The sequence below is a fragment of the Chiloscyllium plagiosum genome, unplaced genomic scaffold (assembly GCF_037043375.1).
Source record: "Chiloscyllium plagiosum isolate Xiang-an unplaced genomic scaffold, Cpla_swu_hap1 HiC_scaffold_34, whole genome shotgun sequence".
In the NCBI taxonomy this organism is placed as follows: Eukaryota; Metazoa; Chordata; class Chondrichthyes; order Orectolobiformes; family Hemiscylliidae; genus Chiloscyllium; species Chiloscyllium plagiosum.
Genome location: NW_028270172.1, coordinates 26,576,101 through 26,589,157, shown reverse-complemented (window position 1 = coordinate 26,589,157; position 13,057 = coordinate 26,576,101). Strand labels below are relative to the sequence as shown.

General features: G+C 40.9%; 1 protein-coding gene across 1 annotated transcript in view; it reads right to left on the bottom strand.

Annotated features, from left to right (window-relative positions):
- LOC122564432 (nucleotide-binding oligomerization domain-containing protein 1-like) overlaps positions 1–13,057 on the bottom strand; it is a 50,955-nt gene that overhangs the window by 31,952 nt on the left and 5,946 nt on the right. Inside the window, exons 2-3 of the mRNA XM_043719279.2 lie at positions 4,774–4,997; positions 52–226 (exon numbers count right to left, since the gene is read on the bottom strand). Coding sequence (XP_043575214.2) covers positions 52–226; positions 4,774–4,971 — 373 coding nt within the window. The 5' untranslated portion in view covers positions 4,972–4,997. The remainder of the gene's footprint in view (positions 1–51; positions 227–4,773; positions 4,998–13,057) is intronic.

Here is a 13,057-nt window from a genome sequence, read left to right as displayed (position 1 = left end):
CAATAATTGTTTGAGTAATCTGGGAGATAAATGCATTAATGAAATACTCACCAGCATCTGTAATCAGCACTGGTTTATTCATCAGGCGCTCTGAAGGGGAGTAATGAATTTCTCTTAACCAAGGATGAAAATCTGAGTAAATCTCTTTGGCACAGTTCAGGATGTATAGAAAGAATTCCGCACATTCTTCTCCTTTTGCCGAAATAATGTTCAATGTTTTGCGAACCTGGATTTTTATTTAAAGAATATTGGATGGAAAAAGTTTGACTTGGTTCATCTTTTTCTGATTCGACATGCTGCCTCAATTTATTAAGGGTTTTAACCCCTGAAAAGTGATTTGCTTTGTTACCCACAATGGGAAGAGAAAAAACATCAAATTCAACACAAATTTCCTTCATAGACACCCTTGTCAGCCTTTTAGGAATCAAATGAGGAATTTCTTCATTCAAATTTCAACCAATTCAAAGGATTCTAAACGATTGGAACTTCCTACCACAGACAACTTTGGATGCTCTGACATTGAGTTTATTCAGAGATTGATAGATGTTTGGATCGGGTGGTCATGAGGTTTATGTAGGAAGGTAAGCTGAGATAGAAGATCCGTTGTGATCTTATTAGATTAGGAAACAGGCTCAAATAGTTGAATGACTTGCATATACTCCTGTTTATTATGTTCAGATCACCCTCAACCTCCATTACAGTTAAAAATTTTGCTGGGTCTGCCCACAATGTTCATCACAGAACATTAAGCTTGTACTTAACAACCAATATGCCATTTTTGTCACATGATTAAAAACAAATTCAACAGCATCTCTCTAAGAATAAGGTCCTTCTTGGAAGACAGTAAAGTTGCTAAAATGAAGGCAGATGCCATGTGGTTGATTATGAATTGTTTCATATGATTTGCAAGAGTCATACTAGACTTAAACGTAATCTCTGTTTCTCTGTCCTCAGATTCTGCAAGACCTAATAAGGTTCTCCAGCATTCTCTGTGTTTGTTTCAGATTTCCAGAATCTGTAGTATTTTGCTTTTAAATGGTTTGCAGGAAGACTTTGCTTGCAGTCACCCACAGAAACTAGAGGGATATGAAGTCTGATGGTGAGCAAGATTGCAGTTCCACTGAGGAAAATAGTAGAAATGAGTATTAAAAATAGTTAGAAAACAATCTAGAGAATGTGTTTTTGTAAGGAGATGAACATGGTAATTTTATTTGACAAGCAGACATGTGAAGCCACCCTGTTAAAAGTTTAAAAGGAAAGACTTTTAAGCATGACTTCAGAAACCTCTGTATAGTAGAAAGATGATTGTAACAAACATGGTAATTTTGAATGCATTTACCATTGGAATAAATTAAAACATAGAAAATTAGGAGTTTTTGAATTCAAAAGCAAAATGACCCTGCTTTTGTTCAGGGAGCAGGCAAGCAATTTCTAAGAAATATGGAGTCAGTTCAATTGCTAATGGTGAAGAGTGACAGAATTTCCATTGAGCAAATTCATCACTTAAAATGAATTATTACAGGGCATTAATGAAAGTACTTTAATCAGTTTATTGTAGTCAATTTAAAAAGTAGTTTAATTTCCACTATTGCAGTTGTTCAGATTGAGTGCAAATGACCTATTAAGTCGTCTCTTATCGAGTTAAAATGTAGATTCTCTATTATCAAATGACTTCACTGGATATAAGGTGTCACCATCACTTGTGATTTCAGAAAGGCCCTGTGAAGTTGTTATAACTCAAAATATACAAGAGAAAGTAAATGATGTATTGGAGCTCCGTGATTTTCCATAAACCTGGTGTGGAACTCATTGCTTCAACTAAAGATGTTTCTAAGGAATCAGAAGCTTTGAGTTAAAGGACATTTAGAACATCATATAGACAAAAAAAAAAGAGTTTAAAGGATCTGGGGATGGAAATTGTTTGAAATTAAACATGTAGACTGAAATGAAGCAATAAATGACAAATTAGATAGAAACAATACTAAAAACTAATGATAGAACAAAGGGGACACAGCTTTAGAACAGAATGGGACAACTGTAACCAGTAATGATACCATTGAGCTGTAAGGAAAGAAACATTTTCTTGAATGTAAGTTGAAAAATTAAGAATAATCAAATCATCACTTGCCAAAAACAATTGGATAATGCTTGTGCTGAATGAGGAGGCAAAAGATTTTTAAAAATTAAAAGAACTCGTGAACTAACTGGAGTACCTGGATTTTTTGACTGACCACTTCCATAATCTTAGCAAAGTTCTTAAAGCCACAAAACAGCTTATAATATCCAACAAAAATGTAGAGAACTAATTGCACAAATGGATGTGGTGCTAAATTTGTGTCTCTTGGGAAAGAATGCTGAAAGTTTAAATCAACAGAACACACTTCAAGATAAAAGTGATCCGGCATTTCAACATGAAGGCAATTTCAATGTGTGGCTAGTTGGCACTTGTTCTGGACATTAAAATAAATTCGAGATGTAGCAGAGAATATACATAAGGTTTTATAACCTGAACAGGGTGATTCAAGGATTACATTGAAAGGTCAATACCCTGATGACAAAATATCAAAACAAGCCAAGTATACCATCTTCCAATCTGGGACTTAGAAAACCTATGCAAACTATATGGAATGAGAAAGGAGATTTGCATTGATGGGCGTCAGACAAGTGAAGCTGGTCGTAAAGTAAATTCTCATGAAAGATGGAATTTCAAGACCAATACACAATAAACTTTAAATCTTAATTGTCACATGAGATTGGGTTTGATAGGTTTAGCTTGGTGATGTTGCACTGACAGACCGTTTAATAGTGAAATGTGATAAGAGAGAAAATCTTGCCTACACTGTATATATAGGTGACAAGGTGAGTGCAAGGTTATATTTTGATAACATTGTAGAAAAGTTATTTCTAGCGCAGTGATTACAAAGAGGTCAGCCAGGTGGACCTCAAAGAATATGAGTTCCCTTATTGGGGCTGTTAACCTTGTCCAATCAGTGGGGCCCTGCCTGCCAGTTTTAAACAGGAGTTTCAGACATCCTGTTCATTCTGAGAGCTGGCTGAGGTGGCTGGATCAGAGTCAAGGACTCTCTATGCATAAATAAAGTGTGACTTCGTGATGGGATACCGGCCTCTGTGGACTTATTTCATCTATGATAATAATAATTTTTCTTATTTGTGTATTATGAATGCAAATTCTTCTAAGATGGTTATTTTAAAAATGTTGCCTTTAATTCAAAGTAAAATGGAACAATGGATAGGATCGGTGGCTCATTAGTTTTGCATGGCAATAACATGGCTTCCATAGGCCTTCGGTGAAATCCAGTGAAAGCAAAGTTAACATCCACTGCTGACAGACTAATTGACTCTGAAATGCTGAACAGAGAAAGTGAGTCCTGCAAAGATAGAGACATGAAAACCACAGCTACTGTGTACAGCAGATGTAAAAGGTTGTTTTCAGTTAGTTGGCAGCACGGTGGCTCAGTGGTTAGCACTGCTGCCTCACAGCACAGGGTCCCAGGTTCGATTCCAGCCTCGGGCGACTGTCTGTGTGGAGTTTGCACATTCTCCCATTGTCTGTGTGGGTTTCCTCTGGGTGCTCCAGTTTCCTCCCACAATCCAAAGATGTGCCGGTCAGGTGAATTGGCCATGCGAAATTGCCCATAGGTTAGGTGCATTAGTCAGAGGGAAATGGGTCTGGGTGGGTTACTCTTCGGAGGGTCGGTGTGGACTCGTTGGGCTGAAGAGCCTGTTTCACACTGTAGGGAATCTAATAAGAATCTAATAAAAATAAGATGCTGGTGTGAACACGTTCTCATGTTGACAACATGGCGCCCTTTGAGATTTAAAGACACGGGTTGACTTGATCTGAGGCATCAGAGACAATGAGTCACGAGAAGGGGGACAGCTGCCGATGTTGGACTGTGGTGGAAGAATGGACTTTGTTACTTGAAGTTGGTTTGGGAATTCTCAGAACACAGAAGATTAAATTCTAATGGGTATTTGCACTACAACTTGCAAAATGGAAAGTAGTGGACTTGTTGTGAGTATTTTTAAAGTGGTTCCTGAAAGGATTGCAATTTTTTGGAGAGTACGGTAAAACCTATAAATGCAACATGGGATTTGTATTGGGAAGTTAAGGAGAGAGATAGTTCAGTGTATAAGTGGCCTGCTAAATATTGTTTAATCAATTTGATTTTAGTTTATTGTAGTAAAAGTCTTAAAACTTGAAATCTTGTGTGATCCTTAAAGTCAATCTCTTTTTAAACATTATCAGTCTCACAAGGATCGTAACATTCTCTAACGGTGAGAGGAAATTATTAGTTGCTTAAGGTTCTAACTTTGTTTTTCAATGCGATGGGAATAATTAGGGAGATGCATTAGAAACAGGCCCTTCGGCCCAATAAGTCCACACCAACCCTTGGAAGAGTAACCCACCCAGACCCATTTCCCTCTGACTAATGCACCTAACACTGTGGGCAATTTAAATGGCCAGTTCACCTGACCTGCACATCTTTGGAGTGTGGGAGGAAACCCATGCAGACATGGGGAGAATATGCAAGCACCACACAGACAGTCACCCAGGGCTAGAATTGAACCTGGCTCCCTGGCGCTGTGAGGCAGCAGTGCTCACCACTAAACCACTGTGTAAGTATTGTCATACACAGTAAATCAAGTTGGTTTACACATCTTTTGCTGCAAACCTAGTGGCTACATAAATGTCTGAATCCAGGCCATTCATTATCAGCAAATAATGTGGAATTTCTAGGCTAACTGTACCTTTTCATGTCGTGTTGCACTGTGCTGAATAAGTTCTATATCCTCTGGCATGAAGTATCCCAAATGTAGCAGGTTATCCAGGATGCACTCAATGTTTTTAATTCCATTCACTAACTTCACCCGATGTACCACGAGGAGATCAAGGTAAGAGATAACCCGTTGTTTATGGACTACCACCTGCTCCATAATACTGCACATCTTGTTGACAATAAAAATTCACTTTCCTAAAGAAAGTAAGCAATAGAACAGTCAGTAATTTTGCTTTAAATTAATAAATTGACCACAACAAAATATGATCGTTTCTCTCAATTACAAAATGGTGTTGAGTCAGAAGAGAGATTTCCGAATCTCACTTATAGTCAGCATGGTTTTGTGAAGGGCAGGTCGTGCCTCACAAACCTTATTGAATTCTTTGAGAAGGTGACTAAGGAGGTGGACGAGGGGAAAGCAGTAGATGTGGTGTATATGGATTTTAGTAAGGCGTTTGATAAGGTTCCCCATGGTAGACTACTGCAAAAAATACGGAGGTATGGCATTGAGGGTGAGTTGGAGGTTTGGATTAGGAGTTGGCTGGCTGGAAGAAGACAGAGGGTAGTAGTTGATGGCAAAGGTTCATCTTGGAGTGCTGTCACTAGCGGTGTTCCGCAAGGATCTGTTTTGGGACCATTGTTGTTTGTCATTTTTATAAATGACCTGGAGGAGGGGTTAGAAGGTTGGGTGAGTAAGTTTGCGGATGATACGAAAGTCGGAGGAGTTGTAGACAGTGAGGAAGGATGTGGCAGGTTACAGCGGGATATAGATAAGCTGCAGAACTGGGCAGAAAGGTGGCAAATGGAGTTCAATGTAGCTAAGTGTGAGGTGATTCACTTTGGTAAGGGTAATAAAAAGATGGGGTACTGGGCTAACGGTCGGATACTTGGTAGTGTGGATGAGCAGAGGGATCTTGGTGTCCATGTACACAAATCTTTGAAAGTTGCCACCCAGGTAAATAGTGCGGTGAAGAAGGCATATGGCGTACTGGCTTTTATTGGTAGAGGAATTGAGTTCCGGAGTACTGAGGTCATGTTGCAGTTGTATAAGACTCTGGTGCGGCCACATCTGGAGTATTGTGTGCAGTTTTGGTCGTCATACTATAGGAAGGATGTGGAGGCACTGGAACGGGTGCAGAGGAGGTTTACCAGGATGTTGCCTGGTATGGTAGAAAGATCGTATGAGGAAAGGCTGAGGCACTTGGGGTTGTTTTCATTGGAGAAAAGAAGGTTTAGGGGTGACTTGATAGAGGTGTATAAGATGATTAGGGGTTTAGATAGGGTCGACAGTGAGAATCTTTTTCCACGTATGGAGTCAGCTATTACAAGGGGGCATAGCTTTAAATTAAGGGGGGTAGGTATAGGACAGATGTTAGGGGTAGGTTCTTTACTCAGCGTGTCGTGAGTTCATGGAATGCCCTGCCAGTAGCAGTGGTGGATTCTCCCTCATTATGGGCATTTAAGCGGGCATTGGATAGGCATATGGAGGATAGTGGGCTAGTGTAGGTTAGGTGGGCTTGGATCGGCGCAACATCGAGGGCCGAAGGGCCTGTACTGCGCTGTATTCTTCTATGTTCTATGTTCTATGTTCTATGCACAGTGCCATGGAGTATTAGTAAGCTGCAAATACACTGTAATAGCTGATGCAGAAATATTGAGTGATAATTGCTGGTGTGTTAAATGAAGATGGTGAAGTCTGACATGGCCATCAAACCCTGGCAATAAAGGTTTTTAAACAGAAAATGTTTCAGCCTATGTCCCAATCACATCATGTGGGTCCACAAAGCGCTTTGTGAACTACAAGTTTACAAAGCTTAATTAGCAATGTTTGGGTTTTTGAGTGTTCCACATTTAATATAACCAGTGGCAAAATTTCAGTTTTAAACAGCATTAAAGATTCATTTCTTTCTCAACTACTATTGAAAATTACAAATTGTAATTATAAGTAAAAGTTGCAACAGTTATTAGATGAAATAGAGGCACAAAGATTAAAAATAGACATCGATAAAGGATATTTATAAAAATGAGAATAAGTCAGTGGGCAGAATTTTTCCAGCACCTAAATAATATGGGAAATACCAGCACAGTTTGGAAAATAGGGAGAGATTAGAAAAATTGGATTCTCCACATCGCGGAAAAAAAGTCGGCAATCAGGTTTTAACCAGCAACATGAGAATCGTGCCGGTGTGTGGTGAGATGTCTATTTGCATGCCGATTTTACCTACGCTCACCTCATTGATGTGCATTTTCATATTTACTTACATGCCAGACAGAATCGAGGTGGCAATAATTCCAAACATAAGTTTCAGAGTGGGTATCTGGTGGCTCCAGCTCACTGCTTGCTCCTATGGGATTCTATCTTAAACAGCAATCCCCCAAATCTTGAGATACACTCCATATGCATTGATTGCATGCAATCCCCACTTATGGAGATTGGTATTGGACATGCATAAGCCTCAACATATCCTCATGACACATCCCTGACCCACATAGAATTGCACTTCTCCACTTCAGTGCTGTACTTTGGAGTGCATGGGCACCTTTCATTGTAATACTGCTGTCAGGATACTTTGCACAAAGTGACAATCAACCATTGTATAGATTGGATGAAGGTGCTTCTCATGGCTGCTTGCTCATTCTCTTAGTTCACACCCATCCTGCACCTACCTGGTTGCTCACAACATCCATGCCTTTGCACTTTTTGCACTTTGTGGCCTCATTCAGAGCTTAAAAGGTTAACAGTACTTTTGTCTCAGCAAGTTTTAAGAAGATTTGTAGCTCAGGTTGAGGTTTTGGATGTAGGTTTGCTCGCTGAGCTGAAAGGTTCATTTCCAGACGTTTCGTCACCCTACTAGGTAACATCTTCAGTGGGCCTCAGGCGAAGCACTGTTGATGATTCCTGCTTTCTATTTATATGTTTGGGTTTCTTTGGGTCGATGTGTAGACCCCATCTACCACTCCCTGAGAAAAGGAACAGTAAGTGACTTCACCACAGGAAATGACATCATCAACCCAAAGAAACCCAAACATATAAAAAGAAAGCAGGAATCATCAGCATTGCCTTTGCCTGAGGTCCACTGAAGATGTTACCTAGTAGGGTGATGAAACGTCTGGAAATGAACCTTCCAGCTCAGCGAGCAAACTTACATCCAAAACTTCTGTCTCACTTTGTTGTTAGCATGGAGATCAAGCCACACGGCTTCTCATGATTTTCAACATTGAATAGATAAGGGATGGACATATGGCTATATTGCATCATGCTTCATGAATGTCACACTTACACCATGTGTTCCAGCAGTTAATGCTATAAACACATTGCATGTATTTTAGCCAAAGAGTTGTGTTTCAAAGTCTAAAGGGAATAATTGCCAGCCAGGCCAAAGTAGTGTTGCCTGCAGGGGATACCAATACAGACGAACCTCGATTATCCAAAGGACATGGGCAGGGAGTATTTCGTTCAGTTAATTAAATGTCAGATAATCAAATGCTGGAGAATACAGTTAGCCAAGCATCGGGACCTTGCGATCTTGTTCGGATAATCCGAAATTCATTTAATCGAATACCGAATAATCAAGGTTCCAATGTATAACCAGCAAAGGCAAGGGCAGCATCTGATTTCAGTCCACGGCTTGAATAAGGTCACCCCGGCCACTTGGGAATGTCAGGGTCATGGCTCCCGTATCCCTGCAGTGCAGAAAATGGGCCATGGTCAGACCAGTACATCTATTCGGCCAGAGCTCACAGTGTCATATTGGCAGTTGAAGACATAAAGGAAAGAGTTCTGTGGGAATGTGTCAAAGATTGGTATTGATGGGCTGGACAATAGTGCAGGGATGAAAGGAAGGTGGAGGTTCTGACGGGTGTCCTGATTTCCAGGCTGAGCTTGCCCCTCACTCGCTGAGATTGATCCACGTTGGCTTCCATCCTCATGCTAACGAGAAATGAGAATGGCAAATGGAAAATGGTTGCAATCGCACCCAGAGTGAGTGATAGAAGTTTTTTTTTAAATTTGCTTTCTGTCTGAGCATGTGAGTGATGTAAGGTCTCTGAGAGGCAATTGCACTAATCAGCCACTTGCGCAGTAAAGATTGTAAACATGGCATTTTCAGTTGTCTTAGGAAATTAAGGAGAGAGATAGTTTAGTGTATTAATTGCCTGCTAAATATTGTTTAATCAATTTGATTTCAATTGACAGCCCACAAGCAGTGTGAAATGCAACAGTGTTCAATGATGTGGAATACATATCTTGGTCACAAGCAAACTTGACCACACATTGTTCATTACATATCAATCATTGTCAATTCTGCAAAGCACAAGTAGTCGCAAGTCTATATCAGAATAAGGTCCCTCTGTCAAAGATCAAAGTAAAGGTATTCCTGGTCCTCCTTGTCAGAGTCCTCTGTGTGCCACTGTATAGGGGAGTATGCTAAACTGTGCTGGCTGCTCATTATTACAAAGGACCTGTTTCTGATATTCCCCAAACAGGTTCATGCGACCAATGAATCTAGAATTACCAGAAATGGAGGGGGAACTGATTTCCCAGCAAACCCAGGAACAACAACAACCTCCATTAGCTGCTGAGCTACCTCCAGTAGCTACAGCTGAACATTCCCCTGGGAAGGGAAAGAAGTATAAAAGGCCTGAGGTCCATCATCCTTGATGCTGTTTCCTCTGAATGAACAGGATGCAGTATCCTCTGAGCCTGCGGATGTCCCAGAACATTATCACAGAACAATGCCAACTGGTGCTGGGGCAAGTCCTATGATCTGAAAAGGTGGATGTCATTCTATCTCAATGCCCATCAAAAGGTGACAGCTGAGATCATTCTTTAAAAATTAATCTTTCTGAGGATCCATAGAGGACATGTGTGGAGTCTTACAATCCTGAATCCAGAAATGTAACAAGGCTGTTACCAATGCAATTTGGGTCAAGGTGAGCCCAGGCAATAGCCTTTGCCAACATAACTGGATCCTCCAGGTGCAGGGCATAGACTGTGCACGTAACACATTGAGCATGTTTTATCAAAACAGAACAGTCTTTAGAAAAGAAAAGGATTTCATTCCTTCAATGTACAAGCCATCAGTAACATGTCACAGAGGTTGACACCTGGCAACCTAAGAGTTGCCATGCTGCCTTTATCCACCACCTCAATGACTCTAAGAAGTTTAAACATGCAAAATGTTTATTCTTTCTGTCTGCATCTGAAATAGTCTCTTTTTAAACTTATTAGCTGTTTTTTGGAGAGAAAGAGAGAGTGTGTGTGTGTGTGCTTGATGTTGCGTTGTTTCTTTTGTAGGCAATAAAATTCTTTTTCCTTTCACTCAAGAAAACCTTTGTAATTGATTTTTGTTTTTAAGTAGTTAATTGACGTGAAATATAACTGTGAGCTAATAAGAAAAAGGAGTGTTTGTTGTGACTGATTGAGAAGAGATTAAAAAGAGGGGAGTGGTATTACTTCTTCTCACCTGGTTGTAAAACTACCTAAAACACTTCAGAAAGCAATCAAGAGTCCATCCCATTGCTATGGGTCTGACCAGATAAGACTGGCAGATTTCCTTCCCTAAAGGGCATTTGTGAATCAGATGGGTTTTTGATTAGAGTTACGATGGTCACCATTATTCTGATTACCTTTTTATGTTCCGGGTTTATTCAGTGCTGTAGTGGGAGAGTGAGGTTGGTGATTGGTGAGTTATTATGGTCAATATGTTTCTACACATGTGGTCTACAGCTAGCATTAAATTTTTTATCACTGGGCTAAGAATTAAAGTACAGCTTTAGATAGGGCAACTCTCTGTACTGGGATATCACTAATTAGGTAACCCAATTCAATTTAGTTTGGCATTGTAGCTCCAAAGGGTGTAATTACATGGGGCTCTATGCAGCTTGCAAGTGGAGTACACATTTCAAGCAGAGTGAGTTTGGTGAGTGGTGAGTTGGAAAGGAGATGCTTTTCTCCCCTTTTGTTATTTACTTTCTTCACACTGTAGTAGTACTTGGCTCATATCTCAGTGTAGTAGAAGGAGCTAGTTGAAGAATAACATAAGCAATTCTATTCATAACAAATACGTTTGATACAATGACAGTATGGAAGGGCAGCTTGGCTGTGTGGAATGTACAGCCTGTGGAACGTGGGAAGTGATAAATGCACCATGTGTCTGAGATGAACACACTGCACAAGCCTGAGCTCTGGGTTTCAGTGTTTGAATGGTGGAAAGGGTCATTGCTGTGCATTCCCTGATGTAGGTAGCTACATGGATAACATTGAGAAAGGTGGTCATGCTGCAGTTTAGGGATCTACAGGCAGGTCGGTAATTGGTGACTACCTAGCAGTCCAAGAGAACTAGGCATGTAGGGCAGGAGTCCCCTGAGATAATCTCACTTGCAAATCAACTTTTCATGCTGGACATTGGTGACGAATCCCTACAGAATCCCTTTGGCGCGGAAGCAGGCCATTCGGCCCATTGAGTCCACACCACCCCCTCAAAGAGCATCCCACCCAGACCCACCCCAGTACTCTACAATCTCGCTTTTCTCATATCCTATCCTAACCTGCACATCTTTGCACTGTTGGAGGAAACCTGAGCACGCTGAGGAAACCCACACAGGCAAGGAAAGAATGTGCAAACTCCACACAGACGTTCGCCCGAGGGTGGGATCAAACCCAGGTCCTTGGTGCTGTGAGGCAGCAGTGCTGACCACTGAGCCAACGTGCTGGCCTTTGAAGGCCGTGGTTCCTCAGGGGACTGGAGACAGACACAAGCCAGCGGCACCATGAGTGTACTGTAGGGGAGGAAAAGGAATGGAAGAGAAATAGCATTGGAGATAGTTTATTTAGAAGAATAGACAAGTATTTCTGTAGCCCTAAATGTGACTCCAGAATGGCATGTTGCCTTCCTGGTGTCAAAGTCATAGGGTGAACAGCCAGAAGTTATAATTTTACATTGGTGCCAAAGATTTTATTTGGGAAGGAGATGAGATTGTGAAAATGGATTTCAGGAAGCTTAGAGAGAGAGATTGAAAAGCAGGACCGCCAAACCAGAATTACTCTCAGTATTACTCTCACATCCCAGAGAGTGTTGAAAAATTGAGGATTGGATGCCTGGCTGGAAAATTGATGTGGGGGAAAGGTACAAGGCTTCTGAAAGGATAGGGTTTGGTTCTAATCAGGTGGGACCAGTACAAGGTGGACAGGTTATATCTTGGCAGAACCAGAACTAACATCCTTGCAATAAAATTTGCTAGTGCTGTTAGGAAGGGTTTGAACCAAATTGTCAGGGAGTGGGAACTTAAGAGAGAGTTCAGATTCAAAGGAAGGCATAGAAGAAAAAAAAAATATATAATGCAATGTCAAATGTCAAATAGGACCAAAACGGAGAATAAAACAAATAACTGTGGATACTGGAGATCTGAAACAAAAACAGAAATTGATTTTGAAATTCAGAAATAATGAATAATCACAGGACTTGAAAAGTTATCTCTGCTTTATCTCTCACAGCTGCTACTTGGGTTTCTCCAACAATTTCTGTTTTTGTTTCAGATCTCCAGTATCCAGAGTTTTTTGTGTATGAAATGGGTTTCTGAGACAACAAGGAGCTAAGAAGGAATAGTGCTACTTTGTGTTTGTTGTTGTGTAATAAGGAATGTCTAATAAATAAACTTGCTGTAAAGGAGCCATTCAGAAATAATGACCACTTTATGATGAAATGGAGGTGGAAGACCTGGAAAAATGGTCCACTGAGAACAACCTAGCTCTCAATGCTGGCAAAACCAAGGAACTCATTATTGACTTTTGGCGGGATGTTACTCATGACCCCCTGCACATTAACAGCACAGAGGTGGAATGAGTGGAGAGTGTCAAACTCCTGGGAGTGGTCATCAACAACAAGTTTCTTGAACTCTTCATGTGGACGCACTGGTTACAAAGGCCCAACGTCTCTTCTTCCTCAGGCAGCCGAGAAAATTTGGCATGACGGCGAATACCCTTGCCAACTTTTATAGGTGCGCCATCGAGAGCATTCTGTCTGGATGTATCGCTACCTGATATGGCAACTGTGCCAATCAAGATCGGAGATGGTTACAGAGAGTGTTAAACTCGGCCAGTACAATCACAAAGGCCAACCTTCCATCTATAGAATCCATCTACCAGGCCCTCTGTCAAGGAAAGGCCGCCAGCATTCTCAAAGATCCCTCCCACTCTGCCAATGTTTTTCTACAATTTCTACCATCAGGGAGAAGGTACAGAAGCCTGAACACAC